The sequence below is a fragment of the Oryctolagus cuniculus genome, chromosome 7, assembly GCF_051225735.1.
Source record: "Oryctolagus cuniculus isolate XC-2025 breed Fujian yellow rabbit chromosome 7, ASM5122573v1, whole genome shotgun sequence".
NCBI lineage: Eukaryota > Metazoa > Chordata > Mammalia > Lagomorpha > Leporidae > Oryctolagus > Oryctolagus cuniculus.
The window spans coordinates 61,189,720-61,213,522 of NC_142873.1; the positions used below are offsets into that span (position 1 = coordinate 61,189,720).

At 53.7% G+C, this 23,803-nt stretch overlaps 2 protein-coding genes across 3 annotated transcripts; both read right to left on the minus strand.

Moving 5' to 3' along the window:
- Positions 1–4,257: 4,257 nt before the first annotated feature.
- On the minus strand, positions 4,258–9,643 carry GSTM2 (glutathione S-transferase mu 2 (muscle); the record flags this gene model as incomplete). Its single annotated transcript, NM_001082252.1, is given in 10 exon segments — positions 4,258–5,125; positions 7,015–7,022; positions 7,024–7,033; positions 7,036–7,125; positions 7,213–7,308; positions 8,218–8,318; positions 8,410–8,491; positions 8,789–8,853; positions 9,262–9,337; positions 9,598–9,643. Coding segments are annotated over 10 exon segments (654 nt in total). The 3' UTR covers positions 4,258–5,035.
- A 4,023-nt stretch (positions 9,644–13,666) lies between these two features.
- Positions 13,667–19,840, minus strand: LOC100357148 (glutathione S-transferase Mu 7). 2 transcript variants are annotated; one of them, XM_002715796.6, is made up of 8 exons: positions 19,776–19,840; positions 19,430–19,505; positions 18,937–19,001; positions 18,542–18,623; positions 18,347–18,447; positions 17,385–17,480; positions 17,191–17,301; positions 13,667–14,146 (listed from the first exon to the last, which is right to left on the minus strand). In XM_002715796.6, the coding sequence occupies exons 1-8, from the start codon at positions 19,809–19,811 to the stop codon at positions 14,057–14,059; spliced, it is 657 nt and encodes a 218-aa protein (XP_002715842.3). In that variant the 5' UTR covers positions 19,812–19,840; the 3' UTR covers positions 13,667–14,056. The 2 variants fall into 2 exon arrangements, with proteins under 2 accessions (XP_002715842.3, XP_089156321.1); XM_089300195.1 differs by lacking the exons at positions 18,542–18,623; positions 18,937–19,001.
- Positions 19,841–23,803: the final 3,963 nt, after the last annotated feature.

Genomic DNA, 23,803 nt, shown 5'->3' on the forward strand with positions numbered 1-23,803 from the left:
CCAGATTTCAGGACATACTACAGGGCAGTTGTAATCAAAACAGCATGGTACTGGTACAGAAACAGAAGGATAGACCAATGGAACAGAATTGAAATACCAGAAATCAACCCAAACATCTACAGCCAACTTATATTTGATCAAGGATCTAAAACTAATTCCTTGAGCAAGGACAGTCTATTCAATAAATGGTGCTGGGAAAATTGGATTTCCACGTGCAGAATCATGAAGCAAGACCCCTACCTTACACCTTACACAAAAATCCACTCAACATGGATTAAAGACCTAAATCTACGACCTGACACCATCAAGTTACTAGAGAACATTGGAGAAACCCTTCAAGATATTGGCACAGGCAAAGAGTTTCTGGAAAAGACCCGGGAGGCACAGGCAGTCAAAGCCAAAATTAACTATTGGGATTGCATCAAATTGAGAAGTTTCTGTACTGCAAAAGAAACAGTCAGGAGAGTGAAGAGACAACCGTCAGAATGGGAAAAAATATTTGCAAACTATGCAACAGATAAAGGGTTAATAACCAGAATCTACAAAGAGATCAAGAAACTCCACAAAAACAAAACCAACAACCCAATTAAGAGATGGGCCAAGGACCTCAATAGACATTTTTCAAAAGAGGAAATCCAAATGGCAAACAGGCACATGAAAAAATGTTCAAGGTCATTAGCAATCAGAGAAATGCAAATCAAAACCACAATGAGGTTCCACCTCACCCCGGTTAGAATGGCTCACATTCAGAAATCTACCAACAACAGATGCTGGCGAGGATGTGGGGAAAAAGGGACACTAACCCACTGTTGGTGGGAATGCAAACTGGTCAAGCCACTATGGAAATCAGTCTGGAGATTCCTCAGAAACCTGAAGATAACCCTACCGTTCGACCCAACCATCCCACTCCTTGGAATTTACCCAAAGGAATTTAAATTGGCAAACAAAAAAGCGGTCTGCAGCCTAATGTTTATTGCAGCACAATTCACAATAGCTAAGACCTGGAACCAACCTAAATGCCCATCAACGGTAGACTGGATAAAGAAATTATGGGATATGTACTCTTTAGAATACTATACTGCAGTAAGAAACAACGAAATCCAGTCATTTGCAACAAAATGGAGGAATCTGGAACACATCATGCTGAGTGAAATAAGCCAGTCCCAAAGGGACAAATACCATATGTTCTCCCTGATCGGTGACAACTGACTGAACACCAAAAAGGAAACTTCTTGAAGTGAAAGGGACACTATGGGAAACGGTGACTTGATCAGCATAGCCCTGACTGTTAATGAACAACTTAATACATTATCCCTCTTAGTAGTTTTTTTGTCTGTTCTACTTAATATGACTGATTTAATTCTGTAATTAATACACAGTTATTCTTAAGTGTTGAAATTTAACTGAAATGTGATCCCTGTTAAACATAAGAGTAGGAATAAGAGAGGGAAGAGATATATAATTTGGGACATGCTCAAGCTGACTTGCCCCAAATGGTAGAGTTAGAAACATACCAGGGGACTCCAATTTAATCCCATCAAGGTGGCATGTACCAATGCCATCTCACTAGTCCAAGTGATCAATTTCAGTTCGCAATTGATCATAATGAAAGGACTAAGAGTCAAAGGGAGCACATAAGCAAGTCTAGTACCTGCTAACACTAACCGATAGAATAAATAAAGGGGAGAGTGATCCAACATGGGAAGTGAGATACTCAGCAGACTCATAGAATGGCAGATGCCCTAAATAGCACTCTGGCCTCACAATCAGCCCTAAAGGCACTCGGATCTGGCTGAAAAGCCCATGAGAGTATTTCAGGCATGGAAAGCCAAGACACTCTGGCAAAAGATCTCTGTGAGTGAGATCTCAGTGGAAAGAACAGGTCTTCAAAGAAGGAGGTACCTTTCTCTGAAGGGAGGAGAGAACCTCCACTTTGACTATGACCTTGTCTAAACAAGATAAGAGTCGGAGAACTCAAGGGGCTTCCATAGCCTTGGAAACTCATGACTGGAGCATAGGGAGACTACTGATGCCATAGACAGGAGTGTCAATTGGTAAAGTCAACAACAGGAGTCACTGTGCATTTACTCCTCATGTAGGATCTCTGTCCTTAATGTGCTGTGCATTGAGATTTAATGCTATAACGAGTACTCAAATAATATATTTCACTTTGTGTTTCTATGGGGGTGCAAACTGTTGAAATCTTTACTTAATGCATACTAAACTGATCCTCTGTAAAAAAAAAAAAAAAAAAAAGCTATACACAGAATTCAAACTTTCTTTTGCCACAGAGTAAACAGATTACTTCATTTCCAAGAACATTGTGAAGAACTCTGACACAGCAACCTGTTGTTTTGTTGTGTCTTAAAGGTAGTATTTGTTATGCTGCTGATTACACGTACCATGTGCCACCCGCCCATTTTCACAGCTCAGATACCAGGAACATCCACAATGTGTTGCAGCCATGACGACCACCCACCTCCATTACTGCTCTCCTCCTGCAAAACCGCAGATGGGAACATGACACCAATCCCCCCACCCCAGCCTGACCCCTGCAACCACCTTCCATTTTCTGTCTCTGTGACTTTGGCCCCTACACTACATCCTGGCACTGGAATCAGAAAGCTGTTGTCTTGCGGGACTGACGGGTGTCACTCAGCCTCATGCCTGCAAGGGTCACCCATGTTGCCTCGTGCTCAGAATTCCCTTTGGTTCGGGCTCAGCAATAGAGCCTGCAGGTGGGCACATCCTGTCCTCACCCACTCCTCTGCTGGGGGACACTGAGGTGGGTGCATCCCTGTCGTGAGTGGGGCTGTTGTGGTTGTGGGTGGACAAACAGACTTTCAAGAACTTGCTCTTTTTTTCCTTACTTGCCCAGAAATGGAATTCTTGCATAATATGTAATTCTAGGTTTTTTTTTTTTTTTTTGGTGAGGAACCACTATGCAGATTTGCATAATGGCTGGGCCATTTTACATTCACACCACGGAGCAAAAGGTTCCAATTTCCCCAAGCACACAGCACTTGCTTTGTCCTGCTTTGGGCCACAGCCATCACAATGCGTGTGAGGGGCGACCCAGTGCAGCGGCGCCTTGCCCTTCTCTGCTCAGTGCTGTTGGGAAACTAACAGGTGCCTATTGTACATCTCCTCTGGGAAATGTCGGCTCGAGGCCCTCACCCATTAAGAACTGAGCTGCTTGGTCTTATTGCTTCTGCACCACGTGCTTGTGTAATCTAGTCGTGCTGGTCACAGCCCTGGCTCATTCCTGCACGTATTATCCACGGTTGATTCTTCACAAACGTGGGGTGGGGAACTCAGCACAGACTGTGTGTCCTGCAAAGCCTGAATACCGGCCGCTTAGGGAAGATGCTCGCTGCCTCCTGTTCCAGATGGACGTCTACCACCTGATTTACAACATGTCACCTGAAACTTCCAGGACTTTTCTCTCTTCTGACTTAAAGTGCAAGAAAACTTTGGCTTAACTACTTTTGCACTACAGGTTTCAGAAACATTTGGTTTGTCTGAACTCTGACCTTACAAACTGTATCTTTTTTTTTTTTTTTTTTTTTTTTGACAGGCAGAGTAGACAGTGAGAGAGAGAGAGAGACAGAGAGAAAGGTCTTCCTTTGCTGTTGGTTCATCCCCCAGTGGCCACCGCGGCCGGCGCAATGATCCGATGGCAGGAGCCAGGTACTTCTCCTGGTCTCCCATGGGGTGCAGGGCCCAAGCACTTGGGCCATCCTCCACTGCCCTCCCCGGCCACAGCAGAGAGCTGGACCGGAAGAGGGGCAACCGGGACAGAATCCGGCGCCCCGACCAGGACTAGAACCCAGTGTGCCGGCACCGCAAGGCAGAGGATTAGCCTAGTGAAAGCGGTGCTGGCCAACAAACTGTATCATTTTAAATTAATCATTTATTTTTTACTGACGTTACCATCAGATCTACTGTGATTTTTATTTGACTTCAAAGTGCAGCTTCAGGCAGTGATTGTACTGACAGATTCCAACAGGACAACCTTGTGCATGTAACCCTACCCATCTCTGGCTCTGATAACCCTTCCCAGAGCACCAGGCCCCAACGAAGAGTGACAGGCTGACACAGACTACTGAGAGGGAATTCTTCCACATTTCCAAACTTCCGGAACACCTCCTCTATGCCCCACCAGATCATAGGACTCAGGAAGACACAGAGGGATGCCTCCTCCATGGGTCCGTGACTCAGCTGGGGTTTCAAATACACACAGACAACAATGATTATACAGTGGGATGTTTTATTGAGAAACATCCTGAAACTATAGACGAGGAGCATCTGTATCAGGGAAAGCTTCCGGGAGATGGTGACAGAGGGGTCTGCTCAAGCCTGCTCAGCCCCGTCCCCATCAGCCCAGCGGCTCTCAGAACCACGGCACGGCTGCACGTGTCCCTCGGCGCCCTCCCTCCAGGGTGAAGGAACGAGGAACCCGGGCAGAGGAGAAACCCAGGGCGAGGAGCAGAGCGACATGGATAGGGCCCGGAAATGAACAAGATCCCTCATAGCCCTGCCTGAGCACCCACTCCCCCCACACTAATCCTGCCCCACCCAGCCATGCTGTGGGCAGCAGAACAAAGAAACCCCCCCAAGGTCTGCACAGTCAGCGCCCACTCCAGTGCAACACAGGGAGGGGTAAGAAGGGCCCTGGCTGAGGTCAGGCCCTCCTGGGGACCAAACAGCACTGGGGAGTCCCCGCCTGGGAATAGGGCCGCAGCCCAGGTACAACCATGATTCTGGCAGTCGGGGAGATCAAACGGAGCCCACGAAGAGAGATGTGGACTGTGGGGTTGGCTTAAGGCAGGAAGAGCAGCCTTAGAGAGCCCATGGCTAGAAGGGTGGGGGCTGAGCCTGGCCAGAGCCTGCATGGCAGGGGCTGGCTCAGAACACAAGCAGGCAGTAGGCTTTTGGTGGGGGGGGGGAAGGTTGGAAGGGGAAAGGAATGAGAAGCCAAAGGAGGGATGGGAGACCTGAGCTCCCAGCGCCACGCCCACCTCCTTCCAGGGCCCTATATTCCCGTCCACGTGGCCTTCTTTAAAAACACAGGGACTCGGATAAAGCGGCTGGACTTCATGTAGGCAGAGATCTTCGGCAGGCCCTGGAGTTGGAAACAGAAAGCACAAGGAGTCAGGGTCTGCGGCCCCACTGGGCTTCAGGCAGCCCCAGCGCATCACGGCAGGTCCCCGACAGCACCTCTGCCCAGGGCCTCACTGGCTGCAGGGAGTCTCATAAGACCACAGCCCTGCTGGGTCCACGCTGCCTTACTTAAGACTCACATCCCGCCTTCATGAGAACTATGGGTAGGAGAGGCTGACAGCACGGTGCAGACTCAGAGCCCACCCCACTCCCGCAGGGTCCGTTCCTGTCCACTTCCCACCTGAAGGGAAATCGAGCGTCACAGTGGGTCAGCAGCTTCCTCGGGGTTAAGGGACTGGGCAGGGAGACGGGCAGGACGCGGCCTGGCTCTGTCTCTCTCCCACTCTGCCCTACCTCCCCACCCCACAAAGGCCCTGTCACCCCTGTCTGCACATTCTCCTTTTCACAACGAGGCTGCCGGCTTCCCTGGGATTGCACGCACAGGAGGGATGGCCACCGGATGAAGTGGCTGAGCCCACGCCAGGGCAGCTTGCAAGGCAGCCCGGCTCTCACCCAGTGACTCTGCAAGCCCTGAACTAGGGAACAGGAGGAGCTGAAGCAGCAGAGCAAGGCCAGGCCAGGCTCCACCCACTCCCCCTTGGACACAGGAAGTCCTCACTCCTGCACTCAGCGTCAGCGCCCAATCTCTGCCTCAGCCCCTCGTCCTGAGCCCTGCTCCTCACACAAGGCCAGGACACTCATTTGCCAAGTCCTCTACACCAGGAAAACTGTGCCCAGGAACTTCCTAAAGAACTCAGTGGGGTGCACAGTGTTCTGGACCTAACGGGCCTGGCCTGTTTGGACTACATGGTCCGCACACAGATCTAATCTCTGCCTCTCCTCCTGGGAACACAGCGTTGAGCCGACTGTTGCAGAATCACCAAGGCCACAGGCCTGGACCTGATCCAGAGCTGATGGAGCTGAAAACAACATCTTTTGATGGCAGTGGAACAGGAGAAAGACTGGAGACTGGAAAAACCTGTTCAACATATGCCTCCAATCCCCAAATGTGTGATAAAGTAGGATTTGTTGGGAGCAAACAAGCTGTCCCTGGGAGATGGACGTGCCCGTGTGTGAGGTCAGGGCTCTGCTCCTCAGCACCACCACCCACCCCCCAGCTCTGCGGAGCCTGCAGCTCTATGCTCAGGTCCAGCATGGAGTCACCATGCACGTGCATCCGTGCAAAAACAGGCCCTGCGCTACGTCACAGGCAGAACAGTGGGGCGCTGCAGTCAGAACAAGAGGGGGGGAGGGAGTGGAAGGAAGTCTGCATCATCCCACAATCAGGACAGGATCCTGCACCAGGGGCGCCTGCATCACACCATCCCGGCACCTGCACAGCCCTGGGACCTCAGTGCTTCCCCACAGGGACCTGACTGGTGCGAGCACACTGTCCATCATTATGATCGCTGCCAGTGTCCCTGACCTGAACCCTCAATCCTCCCTGGTCTCAGCCCTCCTGACCAGCTGCACACACGGCTGAATGTCCTGCCTCTCCCGTAGAGTCCTGGGAGGGGAGACACAGGCTGCACAAGGGCCTGAGGCTGCGCCTCTTAGCACAAAATTGGAGAATCCCTGACTGCTGCCCACAGCCACCAGTGCTCACAGGGAGACCAGCACAGCCCAGCCTGACGCCAGGACCCCAAGCAATGGCCCACCACCTGCAAACTCAGTTTCTTTATGTCACATGGGAGGAGGACCTCGTGAAAATACACCTGACACAACCGACATAAGACGCCAAGCCTGGGTCCTAAGTTCCCAGCTGGGCTGCACTTTAGCTCCAGGACTCTGAGCATGGAGGGACGGGAACAGGGAAAAGACAGCGCAGGGGGAGGAGGCTCAGGGGGTCACCTCAAAGCGGGACATGAAATCCTTCAGGTTTGGGAACGCGTCCAGGCACCCAGGCACAAATATCCGGTTCTGGTCAAGAACGTCGTAGACAAGGAAATCGGCGAAGGTAATCTGCAGGAGCCAGGATGACAGAGCTCAGTCCCTGAGAAAGACCCCCCCCCTCCTTCCACCCCACCCCACCCCCCACCCCCACTCTACCTTGTCCCCTGCGAACCAGGGCCGCTTCCCCAGGAACTGCGAGTACAGCTGCAGCTTCTCAGGGAGCCCCTTCAGGTACTCGGGCTTGAGCTTCTCCTGAGGCAGAATCAGCTGTCACCACCCTCAGACACAGAGCCCTGCAGACAGGCACCGCCCAGTGCTGCCCGGGCCCCGCTGGCCAGGGCTGAGCAGCAGAGTGGCCCTGGGCAGTGCCCCCCTTCCACTTCGTTCATCAGCACTGAATAGACACCTACTGGGTACCACACCGTGCCTCTCACAGCAACGGGAAGTCACAGAGGAACCCAGCACTGTCACTGAACCTGTCACCACCGAAGTCCACAGAACCTCTAAGGGTCAGCCAGGAGTGCCATGAGCACTGGCTTCCCCTGGGCTCAGACGTGGGGTGAAAGCAAAGAGAAAAAGAACTGAGAGATCTCAGAAGAGAAGCATAACCCTACCCAGGGGGCACTAGTGGACCAGAACTGGTATCTGCAGAGATACAGAAGAGGAGACTTCGACACTGAGGGATGGAGGGAGGACAAAGGTCCCTGGCTGACCTGGGCTGCCCATGGGAACTAAGCTTATCCCCTAGGGGCACGGAGACAGCCCTGAGAAACAGGGCACCATCTGATGATGCCCCATCTTGAACTACTGTAACTCATGTACTGGGACTCTCTACTCAGGCGCTGGCACATGGTGGGAACAGCTGGGAAGATGTTCCATGGCCAGGGTCAAAGGATAGATATGAACTGGATTTTGGGGCAATTACATATTTAGAAACTGAAGTTTTCCTCCATGGCATCTTGAAGTATCGTAAGATTTGGGAAACTGATTCAAAGGTATTATTTCACCACATTTACAAGGTATGGAATCAACAAGTTGGACAGAGAGATAATTTCTGAAGAATCAGGTTTGTTCATTGGCAAACAGGACCAGTGCAGATGCGAACACAAGAGTACAAATCTTCACTGATACCCCGCCACATCCAACCCAGCGGGCACTCACAAAGTCGGGACTGTAGCAGACGTTTACAAGTTGGAAGCGGTTGTCCATCAGCTGATTCTCCAGAATGTCCACGCGAATCCTCTCCTCTTCCGTCTCCCCACCTGCAGCCCACACCACAGAGACCTAAGCGGCCAGGCCCAGCCACGCCCAGCAGACGCCCCCCGCCCCCGCCCTGCAGCCAGCCCCACTCACACAGGCCGTGCTTGCGGGCCAGGTAGCGCAGGATGGCGTTGCTCTGCGTGAGCTTGTGAGTCCCATCAATTAGGTAGGGCAGCTGTGTGGTGACCAGGGCAGTCAGCTGGGCTCCCGGGCTCCCAGCATCCCCTTCCCCAAGCAGGGGCAGACGGGACACTCAGTACCCCCTGCGCCCGGCCCATGGCAGGCTCTAAGCACACACTCTGTACAGTGAGTGAGTGAGCTATGATACAGAAAAGTACTGCAGAGAACCAGGGAGGGCAGTGGTGAGCACAAGGCCCTGATCTCAGACCTCCAAGCTGGGGAAGGAGACAGAGGCACAGACACTTGCACCTCCCACCCTCACCCCTACCCCTGCCCTGTGCCCTGCACCTACATTGGGAAAGTCCAGGCCCAGGGTGAACTTCTCACTCAGCCACTTGCTTTGGTCATAGTTGGGAGCTGCGGATTAAACAAAATGAGAACAAAACCTCCCCAGTGCAGCCCTCTCCCCCAGGACCCTCCCAAGGAGTCAGGGCGAGACCCACTCCCCTGAGGCAGGCATCTGGGATCTGAATCACTGGGTGTCATATCCAGGTCTGGGGAAAGAGTGAAGGTAAGGGGTCTGGACCCTCAAAGCAACACGCTTCTAAAAGGTGTGGGGACGTCTATGGGAGACCCCAACCCAAACACAGCCAGCTCCCGGCCTTGGGACGCCACACCTGCACCCTCCTGGGGATCCGGGAAGGGGCAGGCTCAGCTCCAGCTGGTGAGGGCTGCACAGGAGTGCAAAGGGTGGCCGCGAGGGGTTGTTATGTGTTAATCGCCACGGGCTGGGCAGAAGTCAGAGCAGGCAGGCAGGTGCATTACCATCCCCCATGGTGTATTTCTTTTCCTCATAGCTGGTGTCCGTGTATTCCAGGAGCATGCGGATTGGCAGAGCCAGCTGGAGGAGATGACCCGGGGCAAGGGACAGAGTTGGGTGGACTCTGCCTTCAGCCCCTTCTCCTCCCAGTGAGCAACCACTCTGGGCCTCATACCACTCCCTCTTTCTTTCCCTTCACCCCCACACACTAGGTGCCAGCACAGGGAGCTCCGGATGGCCTCAGAAGCATCCAGAAATTCCTCAGGAACCACAGCCTAAAGCCTACCCAGCTGCCCAGGGCCCCGCCCCCGCCCCAGCGGCCGAGTGGACCCCTTACTCACCCCACGGAGGTCCCAGTAACCCAGCGTCATGGGCATGGTGCAGCTCCTGTGGACTCAGAGGAATGGCCTAGGCAGGACAGACCTGGGGCTTTTGAGAGGTCTGGGGCAGGAGGGGCAGGGCTTGCTGTGAACGCCCCCTCCCAGCCCCGCCCCTCTGTGTTTGCCCAGAGGCCAGGAGAGCTGTACTTGGCGCCACACGCAGGAAGGAGCATGACCTAAGGCTGTCCCCAGGGTTCTCTGGAGGGCCTCAGCAAGCCTGTCCCCGGATGACTGTACTAGATCCCAGGGGTTGGCAGTGCCCTTGGCAGATGAGCCAGAGCTTAACACAGCGTCACAGTTCCCCCTCCTTCCTCTGCTGGCATCACTCCACCTTCATCCCCGCCCCTGCCCCCGCCTCCAGCTCTTCCCTAGGAGGTTCTAGGAAGCTAGCTGCAGGCTCAGGCCAAGAAGGTGGGGGTGGGTGGGAAACCATGGTTTAATTCAGCACCTACCACTGCAAGACAGTCAGGCCAGAAGCTCCTCCAGGCCTCCGTAAGCCAGACTCCAGAAGAACAGAACCCCTGAAATGGGTGGCACCTGCACAAGACACAGAGAACACAAGGGTGAGTCCCTGAGGACTGAGTCTCTCAGCAAAGAGTGAATATTCTGGCCCAGGGAGGGCACAAGGTGCCACCCCCAGAAATGTCCGGCTAGACATATTTGCAAAGAATCTTTATGAAAGGTGGAGTTTGGGGGAGGGGCCATGGAGAGAGAGAGAGAGAGAGAGAGAGAGAGGGAATCTGCCTAATGTTCAATCCCAAAATGACCACCACAACCAGGGCTGGGCCTGGCCAAAGCCAGGGGCCAGGAGCTTCATCTGGGTCTCTCTCATGGGTGCAGGGGCACAAACACTTGGGCCATCTTCCCCAGCTTTCCCAGGCACATTAACAGGGAGCTGGATTGGAAATGGAGCTGCTGGGACTCAAACTAGTGCCCATGTGGTATGCCAGCAGGGCAGGTGGTAGCTTAACCCAGTAGGCCACAGCACAGGCCCTACAAACAATCTTTCTTAACACTTTGCCTTGCGGTGTCAGCTTTGGGTACATATCCAAATAAAGGAACAAAATACGGCAAGCTGTTGGGACCGACAGTTTGGCGAAGCAGGTAAAGCTGCCACCTGGAGTGCCGACAGCCCATATGGGTGCTGGTTCAAGTCTCAGCACTTCCACTTCAAATCCAGCTCTCTGCTATGGCCAAGAAAAGCAGTAGGAAGCAGTAGACCATGGCCCCAGTCCTTGGGCCCCTGCACCCTCGTGGGAGACCTGAAAAAAGCTCCGGGAACAAGATTGGCTCAGCTCCAACCATTGCAGCCGTCTGAGGAGTGAACCAGTGGATGGAAGACCTCTCATTCTCTCTTCCTCTGCCTCTCTGTCTCTCTACCTTTCAAATAAATAAATCTTAAAAAAAAAAACAAAACACATCTTACTGTTCTAAGAAATGTTTAAAACAAAATGAACAAACCCAGTAACATCAAATGATTAGACACACCCTACTGAGTGTCATGCCCACCTTAACTTGTGTGTCTGCTTATTTGTTTTTGTAGAAATATAATACTTAATTATGTAAATAATGGAACTAGATTAATAATCCACAGGGTGGTTTTTTTTTCCCATTCTTCTATTGATGATTGGAATTGTCATCAGTTATGACAAAAAAAAGGGGCTGTTTAAAATAAAGATGCTTTCAACACGATTGTACATAATCTTGGAGACACACACACTCCTTCTTGCTGGGTGCTGGGATTCCTGGGTTACAGGTAGAGTATGTTTATCTCTAGTTGCTGTATCAGGAGTCTAAAGTGGTCAGCCCACTAGCAGTGTCTCAGCTTCAGTTACTCCATGAATTCTCTAAAATTCGGAACTTTGAATGGAAACCATTCTAGTGGGGAAACACTAGGATCAAGCGATGCTTGTAACTTCTCTGCAGCCTGATGAGGTTGCACATGTTTCCACACCAGATTGTCCTCCTGCACATTTGCTTCTCAGGAATGCCTGCTTGGGGCAGGCGCTGTAGCACGGTCGGTTACGCCCTCTGTGACGCCAGCATCCCATATCAGAGTGCCAGCTCCAGTCTCGGCTGCTCTGCCTCCTCCCCAATTCCCCGCTGAGGTGCCTGGGAAAGCAGTGGAAGATGGCCCAAGTGTTTGGGCCCCTGCCACCCATGTGGAAGACTTGAATGGGGTTCTGGCTCCTGGCTTCAGCCTGGCCCAGCCCCAGCCATTGTGACCATTTGGGAAATGAACCAGCAGATGCAAGATCTCTCCCTCTCTCTCTCTCACTCTCCATGTGTCTCAAATACATAAATATTTTTAAAATGCCTATTCAAGTCTTGACCTGTTTTTAATGGGCTTTACATTTGGTTATGTATTTTGGATAAGAGACCAGCTAGGGTTTGCACATGGCGGGAGAGTACCTCCCACAGGTTCCATTAGAATCTTGGTCCCCAGTGGGGAGATGTGCCAGGAGGCAGAGCCTTGACCAGCTGAGGCAGAGTGGAAGGAGGGTAGGTCAGGGGCTACCACTGTCATGGAGTTTAACAGTGGTCTTGCAGTGCTAATTTCTGCAAGAAGAAAATAAGATAAAAGAGCAAGCTTAGCCAGCCCCTGAATCTCTGGTTTCCTAATCCCGGATGTTCTATCACCGTGCAACACTCTGAGCTAAATAAACCTCACTTCTTTACAACTACCCAGGCTCATGGAAGATACTGACACAAGACTTGCTGGTTGTGATAATCTCTGCCACTGAGCTTTGCCTGAATCGTGACCCACACACACTGTTGCTGGTGACACTGGGCATCGCTGAGCTATTACAAACTACCTCTTTGCAGCTCATCCCCCCTCCGTGAGTCAGCGTGTCTGCAAGAGGAGGCGATGCTGGGGCCCTGGTGACTGATGAGTGAGGTGCAGGGAGCCTGCGCTCAGGGTGCTCCCGCAGCAAGAACAGCCTAGATTCCCAAGAGGCCTTTGGCTTGCAGCCTCAGGATGAGAGCCCAAGCCCCTTTCTTTAGTGAAGACGCAGGCATCCACACAGGGATCCAGGGCACAGCAGCGTCAGTCTTCTCATCAGGAACGCTGATGCCAGAAACTAGTGGGGAAATCCATCCGAGGTCAGAAGGTCTCCACTCGGATCCCATACCCAGCCAGGCAACTAATGGAGTGAGCACTGGGATAAGACAGTATCAGTAGGGCCAGGGCTGGGGTGCAGCGGCTATGGCCGCCACCTGCGAGCCGGCTCCCATTTCTGCACTGGTTCAGGTCCCCAGAGTTAGCTCCCTGCTAATGCACCTGGGAAAGCAGCAGAAAATGTCCCAAGTACATGGGTTCCTGCATCCACTTGGGAAATCCTAAAGAAGCTCCTGGCCCAGCTCCAGCTGTTGCTGCCATTTGGAGGGTGAACCAGAGGATGGAAGACCTCTCTCTCTTTCTCTCTGCAAATTTGCCTTTCAAATAAATAAATAATCTTAAAAAATAAAAATAAAAATAAATAAAAACCTAGATCAATGACTAGCACTTAAAAAAAAAAAAAGACAACGATGATGACTTTATCAGAAAAGCCAAGACTCAAAAAATATATCTCAGGGTTCCTATGACTGCTGTGCAGCAGGTCTAAGGAGGCCCTCAAGAGCAACTGAGAAATGAGCAGACACAGGGCCCTGGAAACCTAGCAGAGGGGACAGAACCACACAGTGTAGAAGCCAAAGGTTCCTGCTCCCACTGCCGACCCCACCTCACTGGTTCTGCTGGTGGAGATGCATGGTTCTGCACAGCCTTGGGGAGTGCACCATGGTATATGGGCAGGAATGAAAGAGGCCCAGGCCCAGAAAGGGGCTACCTCTGACCGCTAGAGACCCTTGGGGTGCACCTGCCCTAAAAGGGGTCACACACAGGAGCACGAAATATGAGAGCCCCCAGGACCCCACTCATTCCCTATGAGCCCAGCCACTGCCAGGTCAGGGGTCAGCCAGCACTAGGAAGCAGCTGTGAGAGCTGGCGAGTGCAGGGAGCCAGAGGCAAGAAGTCGAGACACAGAGGAAACGTGCTCCAGGCTTTACTGGGGGTCCACGGGGCGGGGGCAGCGACCACCTGGAGGAGGGGCCTGCACTGTAAGCAATGCTGGTCCTTCAGGGCAGGGCTCCAGGAGCTCAGGGCTAAGGCTCCCAGGCCCGGGATCCAGTCTGGGTCCTCTGGGCAGACACAGCCACTGGTGGGCAGGACACAGGACCTGCAAGAGGGGGAATCCACTGGCATGAATGAGAGGGGAGTTCCTTAAGGGTATTTTTGGAACAGGAGTGGGGTAGGAGGAAGGAGGGTCAACACGGCCTTGGGATGAGAAGGGACTGGAAGGGAGAAGGTGGGGGCAGGGGTGCAGGGCAGCGGGCTGAGCGCGGGCTCCACACTCGCATCTCCTGGCCTCTCTGGGCCCTACTTGTTGCCCCACGTGGCCATCTTCGTGAACACAGGTCTCGGCAGGAAGCGGCTGGACTTCATGTAGGCAGAGATCTTCTCCAGGCCCTGAGAGTGGGGACAGGGCAGAGTTCAGGGTCTGCGGCCCCTCCGGGCTTCCAGCAGCCCCAGTGCAGGCCCAGCACGGCAGGACCCTGGCAGCTGCCTGCCCGTGGGCTCCATGCCTGGAGAACCACACGGTCTCCTTAGGGTCCATGGCCCTGGGGAGCTCACTCTTCAGCGACCTTCGACTGAGGTCGTTCCTGAAGAGGACCCAGCAGTCAGGGAGACTCTGCACTGAGCAAGGTGGCTGCCCCACTCGAGACGGCTGTGGAGGCCCAGAAAGTCCGCTCCACCGTCCTGCAAGTTCAGGTCTACGGTCACCACTTATCAGAAGGGAACTTGAGGAGCGGGCAATTGGCACAGTGTTAAGCCGCCACTTGGGACACCGCCACCCCACACCAGAGAGCCTGGGTTCGAGTGTCAGCTCTACTCTCCATTGCAGCCCCTTGCTACTGCACATCCTGGGAGGCAACAGTGACAGCTCAAGTGCCTGCGTCCCTGCAACTCACAGGGAGACCAGATTGAGCTCCTGGCCCCGGCTCCAGCCTGGCCAGGTGGCTGCTGGGAGCGTTGGGGGAGGGGAACAGTGGAAGGGAGATCTCTGCCTGTCCCTGCTTTTCAAATAAATGTAAAAGGAAAACCCGGGGACCTGAGCCACAGAGAAGTCAAGCACCCTCCTCGTGCTCACATGACTACTGCGGCAGGGCTGGAAGCTCCTGGCCGTGTCTCTCTCAGATTCTGGATCCCTGCTGCCCTGCCCCTCCCTCCCCTGGAAGGTCACTCCTGGTCTGCGCAAACTTTCTCCCCTTCCCAGGAGGCTCTTGGCTTGGCTGGGTTTGCACATGGAGTGGGGGTGCTAGCAGGCAGATGAGCTCAGACCACGCCTGCGCAGCTGGGAAGACAGCCCAGAGCTCACTCGGTGACACTGCTAAGCCTGCGCTGAAGTGACTACAGGGAGCTAAACTGGAAAGAAAAGTCCAGGCTCTAATCATTCCCAAGAAAAGAGGAAGCCCAGACTTCTTCCCCTGGTACCAGAGCCCAGTCTCTGCCCCAGCCTACCTCACTCCAGCCCTGGCACAGGGCACAAGGCCATACGGCAGCAGAAACACTGTGAACTGCGTTGCCAGGATTGAGAGTGCCCAGATAACAGCTTTTTCCCCCCTAAGAATTATATTTTGAAAGGCAGAGTGCCAGAGAGGAGGAGGAGAAAGAAGAGGAAGAGGAGGAGGAGGAGGGGAGTGAGATTCCTCCTATCTGCTGATTCATTCTCCAAATGGCCTCAACAGCCTGGGTTGTGCCAAGCCAAAGCCAGAACCTGGAACTCCACCCAGGATTCCCACGTGGGTGGCAGGGATTCAGGTGATTGAGTGCCATGTGCTGCTTCCCAGGCGCATTAGTAGGGAGCTGGCCAGGGAGCAGAGGAGCCGGCACTTGAACCCCAAATGGTGGCTTAACCTGCCATACTACAATGCCAACATATGCTCAGATAATTTCTAAAGGATTCAAAGAGATCCAGGACCCGCTGTACCCTCCAAGGCAAGGCACCCACAGACCACAGACTGCAGCCCGCCACTCTCTGCACCACCCTCCTCCTGCAGTCATGCCAGCCCTTCCGTAACCTCCAAGGCCATGTAGCCTGGGCCTGAGTCAGAGCTGATGAGAAGCTGCTGAGAAGGTACAGCTCCTGACAGGGAGTGGACCTCTAGGCTGAAAAGACCTCTTGGCTAATGCCTCAAATTCCCAAACCTGGGGCAGGCATTTGGTACAGCATTAAGACTCATTGGGATGCCCACATCCCGTATCAGAGTGCAAGGGTCTGAGTTAGATCCATTTTGATTTTCGCTTCCTGCTAATGTGCTCTTTGGGAGGCAGCAGATGATGGCACAGGCACTTGAGTCCCTGTCACCCACATGGGAGACCTGGGTTGAGTTCCAGGCTCCTGGCTTTGGTCTGGCCCAGCCCTTCCTGTTGCAGGTACTTTGGGAGTGAATAAGTGGATGGAAGATCACTCAGTTTGCCTCTACTCTGTCTCCCTCTCTTCACCTCTCTTATTTTAAAATAAAATGATAATCAATAAATTTTTAAAAAATCAAAAAAATTTCCCCATACCGTGATGAAGCAGGCTTTGGTGCTATCAAACACATTGACCCTGGGCGAGAGATGAGCAGCAGTGAGCGGAGGCCTGGCTGTGCTCCCCGACACCCAGAATACGATGCCCGCCCTCCCTCTTCACCTGCTGGGCCTGCGGCTCTCTAACTACGCTCAGGTCTGGGATGGGCTCCTCTGTGCACGTCCCCCTCTGCCTGGCAATGGCAAGGAGGCGGTCAGTGCATAGGAGAGACCTGCCCCACGTCAGTGACAGAACACGTGGAACACTGAGGGAGAAATGATGGTGTGAAACAGGTGAGGGTGAAGGTACATCAGACTCCTCCAGCCGAACTCCTCCGACAGGGGCCACCTGTGTGCACTGAAATGCAGCACAGGCTGGGACCTCAGCGCTTCCACACAGGGATCTGATCGGTACGAAGCTCACTGGAGAGCAAGAATGAGCATTGTCTGTGCCTCTGACACTGAGCCTCCACCCTACCTCGTCTCCGCCCTCTTGATGCCAGCCACGTACACACGGCATACACACTGTTGATGTCCTGCCCCTCCCATGGGGCCCCGGGCTGGGAAACCCAGGCTGGACAAGGGCCTGAGGCTGCACCTCTTAGCACATAATTGGAGAATCCCTGACTGCTGCCCACAGCCATCAGTGGTTCACAGGGAGCCCCGCACAGCCGAGATGGGCTCCATCTACCAGACTTGCTCTCCACTGTCTCAGTTCCCTCATCTGTCAAAGAAGAGTGATGAATCCCTGTTCATTTCAGAAACCTGGTACAGATAAGGTTCTCCCAGCAGCCTCAACAGAAACACTGTGACAGCTCCTGGAGTACAGCCAGTGCTGAATAAACGCTACCTTTCTGTATTTTAGCTCCAAGACTAGGAAGACCTCGTGGGAAGGCACAAAGGAAAAAGCACAGTGTAGAGGAAGGAGGACCGGGCGTCACCTCGAAGCGGGCGATGAAGTCCTTCAGGTTCGGGAACGCGTCCAGACACCGGGGGTCGAATACTTGGTTCCTCTCAATGACATCATAAGCGATGAAATCCACAAAGGTGATCTGCAGAAGGTCAAGGACGGTTAGTGGAGGCTCTGGAACTTAGGGCAAATCAGAGCCCTCCTCCACCTCCACCTGCCCTTTACCTTGTCCCCTGCAAACCAGGGCCGCTTCCCCAGGAACTGCGAAAGCAGCTGCAACTTCGCAGGCAGTTCCTGCAGATACCCAGGCTTCAGCTTCTCCTGAGGCAGAAAGTGGCTGTTACCCACCCAGGTATTCATGTTCGGCAGCAGGCAGCCTGCTCGGGGCTGTGCGCGGCCCAGCTGGCCGTGGGTGAGCAGCCCCTTTCCCTGAGACTGGCACTGGCTTTGAGAGAATGCGACAGGGGCTCAGACCCACAGGCAATGGATGTCCATCCCTGAATCTGTCACCTTTGGTACCCAAACAAACCGTGTCTGAAGGTCCGGCTCAGGAATGCCCTGAGCACCTGGCCGACCCCGACTCAACAGACAGAGCGAAGCAGCACAGAATTAAGAGTGCTGGGGCAGAGCAGTCAGGAGTGGGCTGGCAGAAGAAGGCAGCAGGCCTTGAAGAGTTTCAAAAGAGACGAAGCAAATTCGAGAGGTTAAGAAGAAGCCAGGAGAGGGACAAAGGCTTTTGGTGACGGTGAGCTGCACGCTCGGGAAATCTGCTTGTCCCTGCGGGAGTCAAAGTGACAACACTGAGCAAACACTGGGCCAATGTCCAGAGGTGAGGGGGCCGCTGCAGAGGCCCAGCCTACACTTCAGCTCCTCACTGACCAACTCTGCCTATTCCAGAAGCAGGTGATGCCATGAACCGCCTGGGAGAGCCGCCCGGACAGAGCGACAGAACGCTCTGAACACAACCTTCGCTGGCCAGTACTCACATCCCACCCTGGGGAGTCTACATTCTAGTCCGAGTCACTGCTTTTCTGAGGCTTACGGGTCAAGGTTGGCAGTTTAGGAAACCATTCGTAGCATCAGTGCTGAAAGAAGAAACTAGCAAGTAGGATGAGTGCCGATGGGATTGCAAGAGGCTGGGCACCTGACCCAGACCCTGCCTGGCCCAGCACAGGGAGGGCACTCACAAAGTCGGGACTGTAGCACAGTGTGGCCAGCAGCATGCGGGTGTCCATCAGCTGGTTCTCCAGAATGTCCACGCGAATCCTCTCCTCTTCCGTCTCCCCACCTGCAGTCCACACCACAGAGACCTAAGCGGTCCAGCCCAGCCACGCCCAGGTGACGTCCCCCCCCGCCCCCGCCCTGCAGCCAGCCCCACTCACACAGGCCGTGCTTGCGGGCCAGGTAGCGCAGGATGGCGTTGCTCTGCGTGAGCTTGCGAGTGCCATCAATTAGGTAGGGCAGCTGCGTGGTGACCAGGGCAGTCAGCTGGGCTCCCGGGCTCCCAGCATCCCCTTCCCTGAGCAGGGGCAGACGGGACACCCGGCACCCTCTGTGCCCGGCCCATGGCAGGCTCTAAGCACACACTCTGTACAGTGAGTGAGTGAGCTATGACACAGAACATCACGGAAAAGTACTGCAGAGAACCAGGAAGGGCAGTGGTGAGCACAAGGCCCTGACCTCAGACCTCCAAGCTGGGGAAGGAGATGGAAGCACAGACACCTTCTACCTCCCCTCCCCCCACCCTCCCACCCCCCATCCTGTCCCCTGCACCTACATTGGGGAAGTCCAGACCCAGGGTGAATTTCTCACTCAGCCACTGGCTTTGGTCATAGTCAGGAGCTGTGGATTAAACAAAATGAGAGCAAAAACTCCCCAGTGTGCAGCCCTCTCTCTCCCCCAGTACCCTCCCAAGGAGTCAGGGGCGAGACCCTCCTCCCCATACAGGCATCTGGGATCTGAACCACCTAGTCTCCTACTGCAACATCCGAGGGGCAAAGAGCCTTGTAAGGGCTCTGGCTCCTGCAAGCCAAAGGCTCACCAAAGACTTAGAGAAGTCCTAAGGAAGAACCTTATCACTAGCATGGCCAATCCCAGCACCCCCTTCCAGTGCCCTGCGTTGGGAGGTCAAAGTGCACCCTCCAGGGGACCAGGCAAAGGCAGGCTCAGTCCAGCTGTTGCAGGCTGCAGAGGTGAGTAACAGACGGCCACCCAGGGGTTGCCAGGTGTCAGCAGGGGCTGGGTGGAGATCAGAGTAGGCGGAGCATTACCGTCCCCCATCGTGTATCTCTTTTCCTCATAGCTGGTGTCTGTGTATTCCAGGAGCAGGCGGATGGCGTGGGCCAGCTTGAGGGGATGGCAGGGGCAAAGGTCAGAAACGGAGCTACCCTGTGGCCCTGAGGCCATCCTTATCTGCTCCAGGTGAGCCCCAACCCTACCCTTTATACCTCCCCTCCCCCCCACACAGGGGAGTGCCCGCAGTGAGCTCCTGAGGGCCTCAGGCAGAGGCCTCCACAGGTCCTAAGGGAACCACCGCCGGAAACCGCCCCAGCTGCTCAGCGCCTCTCCCTGGCCCGTGCCCCCACGGGGCGGATCCCTGGCGGATCCCTGGCTCACCCCGCGGATGTCCCAGTAACCCAGCGTCACGGGCATGGTGCTGCTGGAGCTGCGGTTTGGTGGTCAGGCCTCAGGGGGATGGGCTAGGGCTTTATGGGAGTAGGGGGCAGGGAAGGGCGGGGCCTGGCTGCCGGCCGCTTTTCCTCCCGCCCCGCCCCCAAGACCCACCAACCCGGGACGCCCAGCGCTGAGGTCCAGCCCCACCTGGAGGACAGCCCAGAGCTGTGGCGGCCTGCAGCTCCCAGGCTTGGTGGGCAGGGTCTGGGCGCCAGGACGCCGAAAGCAGGACCCAAGCTCGCCGCGTCCCCAGCGCAGCCCAGAGGCTCGGGCCCCCGGTTGTTGGCAGTGCCCTTGACAGATGAGCCAGACCTTATGAGAGCACCACAGTTGGCATCGCTCAGCCCTAGCACTCCCCGGATTCTGTTGCCCGGGTCAGGCCAGGGGCCCGGAGGGACAGCATCAGTAGAAGGAGAACAACCCCTAGGACAAAAGACAGAGAAAATGAGGTGAGAATTCAGATGACTGAAATCCTTGGGCACTGGGCTAAAGAAGAAGTGCATTGGCCTGTTTTGGTGCTTTGGCCCAACGATAAATCTAAATGTGAACCTGGCCTAGCCAGCATATGCAGATCCTGTTGGTCAGCCAGCAGGTTCTCACATTGACCTTGACAGTGACCTTGAGTGCAGTGGCCCCAGAGGGAACCAGAGCACAGGTGGCAAGGAATGTGACAGGAGCCCTGCCCCACTGCAGAAGAGTGGACAGAGGAGGGAGTGCAGGGAGGAGCTGAGAGGACTCTCCACAGGACCAGGGAGCCAGGCCAGGTCAGACCCTCAGCTCTGCTGCTCCATGATTGTAGCCCTGGCCCTGGCTCCTGGCTTGAGTGAGGTCTTTACAACGGGAGGGTGCCTCCAATGCCTTGGAAGTCACTTTGACCTGTGACCTATGTCCAACTCCACAGGAAGGATGTCCCACCTGCTGCCTTTGTTCTTCAAGCCAGAGCCTATTTGAAAACTGGGAAATGAATGTAGTAATTTGACCTGTTATTCATCTGGTTTTGCTTAGAAGGCATTAGAAGAGATGACGACGACATGAGACCAGATGCAGGGAACACTAAAAATCAAACGAAGCTACAAGTTAAAGGGCAAGGCAATCGCACTACAGAAAAAATAAATGTGAGATTTAGCTAACACATTAGTAAGACCATAAACCCAGAATGTCAGCAAAGTTTCAGCTTACCTGAAAACATAAAGTTTCAACTCACCTGGGATGGGGTTTGCAGGACAGAAAGCCTGCACCCCACCTGTGTTGAGGCAGAGAGCTCGGGTGTTTGTGGAGCTAGCAGCCGGGAGACAGTGTCGCTGGGGCTGGCAGAGTGCAGTCCCTGTGGCAGGTGCTCCCCAATCATCCAGGCGGGCCGGTCCTCCCAGCTCAGGCCCCTGTCTGTGTGCAGGCTCAGGAAACAGGTTGCAGCGTGGATTCCTTGGCAGGTTTCCCACAGCAGGACAATAGCACCATGTGCACACCCCTGGGCCTCACCCTCTCAACTGGTCCAGTTCTCAGCATCCATCAAGATTTGTCATTCTGAACTGTGTGCCTCTGAAGCCTAGAAAGATGGAATTTCTACATTCAATTGAGAAAAGACTCTCTAAATAGGCCAGCAGTGATTGGAGTAAGAATTCTGAAAGACACAGAACAGACTGGGTCACGTGGGCAGTCATCCCTTTGGTCACCCCTTTACTGAGAACTCAGTTGTTGGGATCCCGCCACTCCCTAGGCCCTATGCACAGAAGATCCTTCTAGGGGTCTGTGGCTTGGCCATCAAGACTCGCATAAGCGGGAACCGCAGGGAGGGACTGTGACAGCGCGGCTCATCACGGTGCTTCTGTGCCCTGAGACGGCACTGAGGCTGGGGCAGGAGACGGAGGCCGCGCTGCCCAGGGACAGGACTCTGAGGAGCTGGAAGCCAGGCCCCGAGCACAGCTGGCCCTGCAGAAGGAGGAGCAGGTGCTGCAGGAGGAGGGCGGACTGGACTTGCAGGCCTCAGAAGCACCCACGGGGCCGGGAGGTCACGGCAGTGGGTGAAGTGGGTCTGTGAGAGGCGGCAGGGAGAAGTGGGGATTAGGGACACTGGGAAGTGGTCTGAGAAGGGGTTGTGTCCTGTTGTTAGCGCAGAGACTCATCCCAGTGCTGTGGAATATCTGAAGTTCATGTGCTCCCCTCTGACTGTAACATGTGGACCAGTGTGGGGAGCAACTCGGACTAGACTGAGTTACTGGAATTAAGACTTATTCTATGCATCTGCTCTCCCACAATATGGCGCTGGGAGAGAAGAAAACAGCTTCTACGCAGCTGCCTCTTGCCAACTTGAGTGATGACCTCCAGGAGCTGATCCTGCTCCTGATTGGAGGAGAGCAGCGTACTCGGCATGTGGGCAGCCGAGTTAGGATTGGCGGAGGAGGACTATAAAGGAGGAGAGAGAACATGCACCAGGAACATCTAAGGGGAACACCTGTGCAGCCCCCGAGAGAGCTGGCCGGCGGTGTGCCGCTCCCCTGCGGAAGTGGGGAAAGTGGCCAGGGGGAACCGCCCTTCCACGGAGGTGGAAGGGACAGTAGCCAACCCGGGAAGAACCAGCAGCAAACCCGGGGAGGGCCGAGCAGACAAAAGAACAGCGCAGGGTCCTGTGTCGTTCCTCCACGAAGACGGGGAGCGACAGACCAGCTCTGCCTTTTTAAATGGCTGGTGTGCTGGGCAATCTAAAGATACTGTGTGCAAATCTCTGGGCCTATAGCATGATATCTGGATCTGATTCCATGATTGCTTGCACATCTTTTGCTAACACTCTAACTCTCAAGGCAAGTACACAGAAATTTTGCAAAACTGCCCTCAAAATTAATATATATTAGAAATAAATAGCAGAGTAGGCATTTGGTGTATCAGTTAAGTTGCTACTTGGGACTCCCACACTGTACAGTGGAGTGCCTTATTCAAGTCTCAGCTCCCTTCTCCATTCCAGCTTCCTGTCACTGTGCAGCAGGTGATGCATGAAGTACTTGGGTCCCTGCCACCCAATGGCAGACGTGGGTTGAGTTCCCAGCTCCTGGTTTCAGCCTGACCCAGTCCTGACTGCTGCAGGTTTGGGGGAGTGATCCACATGATGAGAGATCTCTCTATCTGGCTGCCTGTCAAAGAAAAACTAAATAAATATCAGCAAATTGAAATATGTCCTACCTTGTGGAAGTTTCTAAAACTTTCTTAAACATTATGTGAGTAAACAGGGAATCCAGAAAATAAAGAATATTTTTTAAAATATAAAATATAAAAACAGAAGTTACCATGTACAAGATACTGTCACATTGAAACTAACGGAAAAAGTTTGCCTGCATGTCTAAAATATTAAGAATAAGGCAAAACAAACTAGAGTATCAAGAAAGTAGAATAGAAACAAAGTTGAAAGTAACATTATAGTGGCTGGCGTCGTGGCTCAATAGGCTAATCCTCCGCCTGCAGCGCCGACACACCGGTTTCTAGCCCTGGTTGGGGCACCAGATTCTGTCCCGGTTGCTCCTCTTCCAGTCCAGCTCTCTGCTGTGACCCAGGAGGGCAGTGGAGGATGGCCCAGGTCCTTGGGCCCTGCACCTGCATGGGAGACCAGGAGAAGCACCTGGCTCCTGGCTTTGGATCAGCGCAGTGCGCCGGCCGCAGCAAGCCAGCCACGGTGGCCACTGGGGGATGAACCAACAGAAAAAGAAATACCTTTCTCTCTGTCTCTCTCACTGTCTACTCTGCCTGTCCAAAAAAAAAAAAAAAAAAAAAAAAGAAAGCAACATTATAGAAATCAAAACTAATACTAAAAATAAAAATATTGAAAAAATATTGAAACATTTACTAAACAAATGGTTGTTACTCTAAAAACATTAACTAAATTAACAGATCATTAAAAATGATCAATAAAAAACTTAAACATTATTAGGATTCCTAAAATTGGGAGAACCTTTTTTTTTCTCAGATACATGTTACATTACATC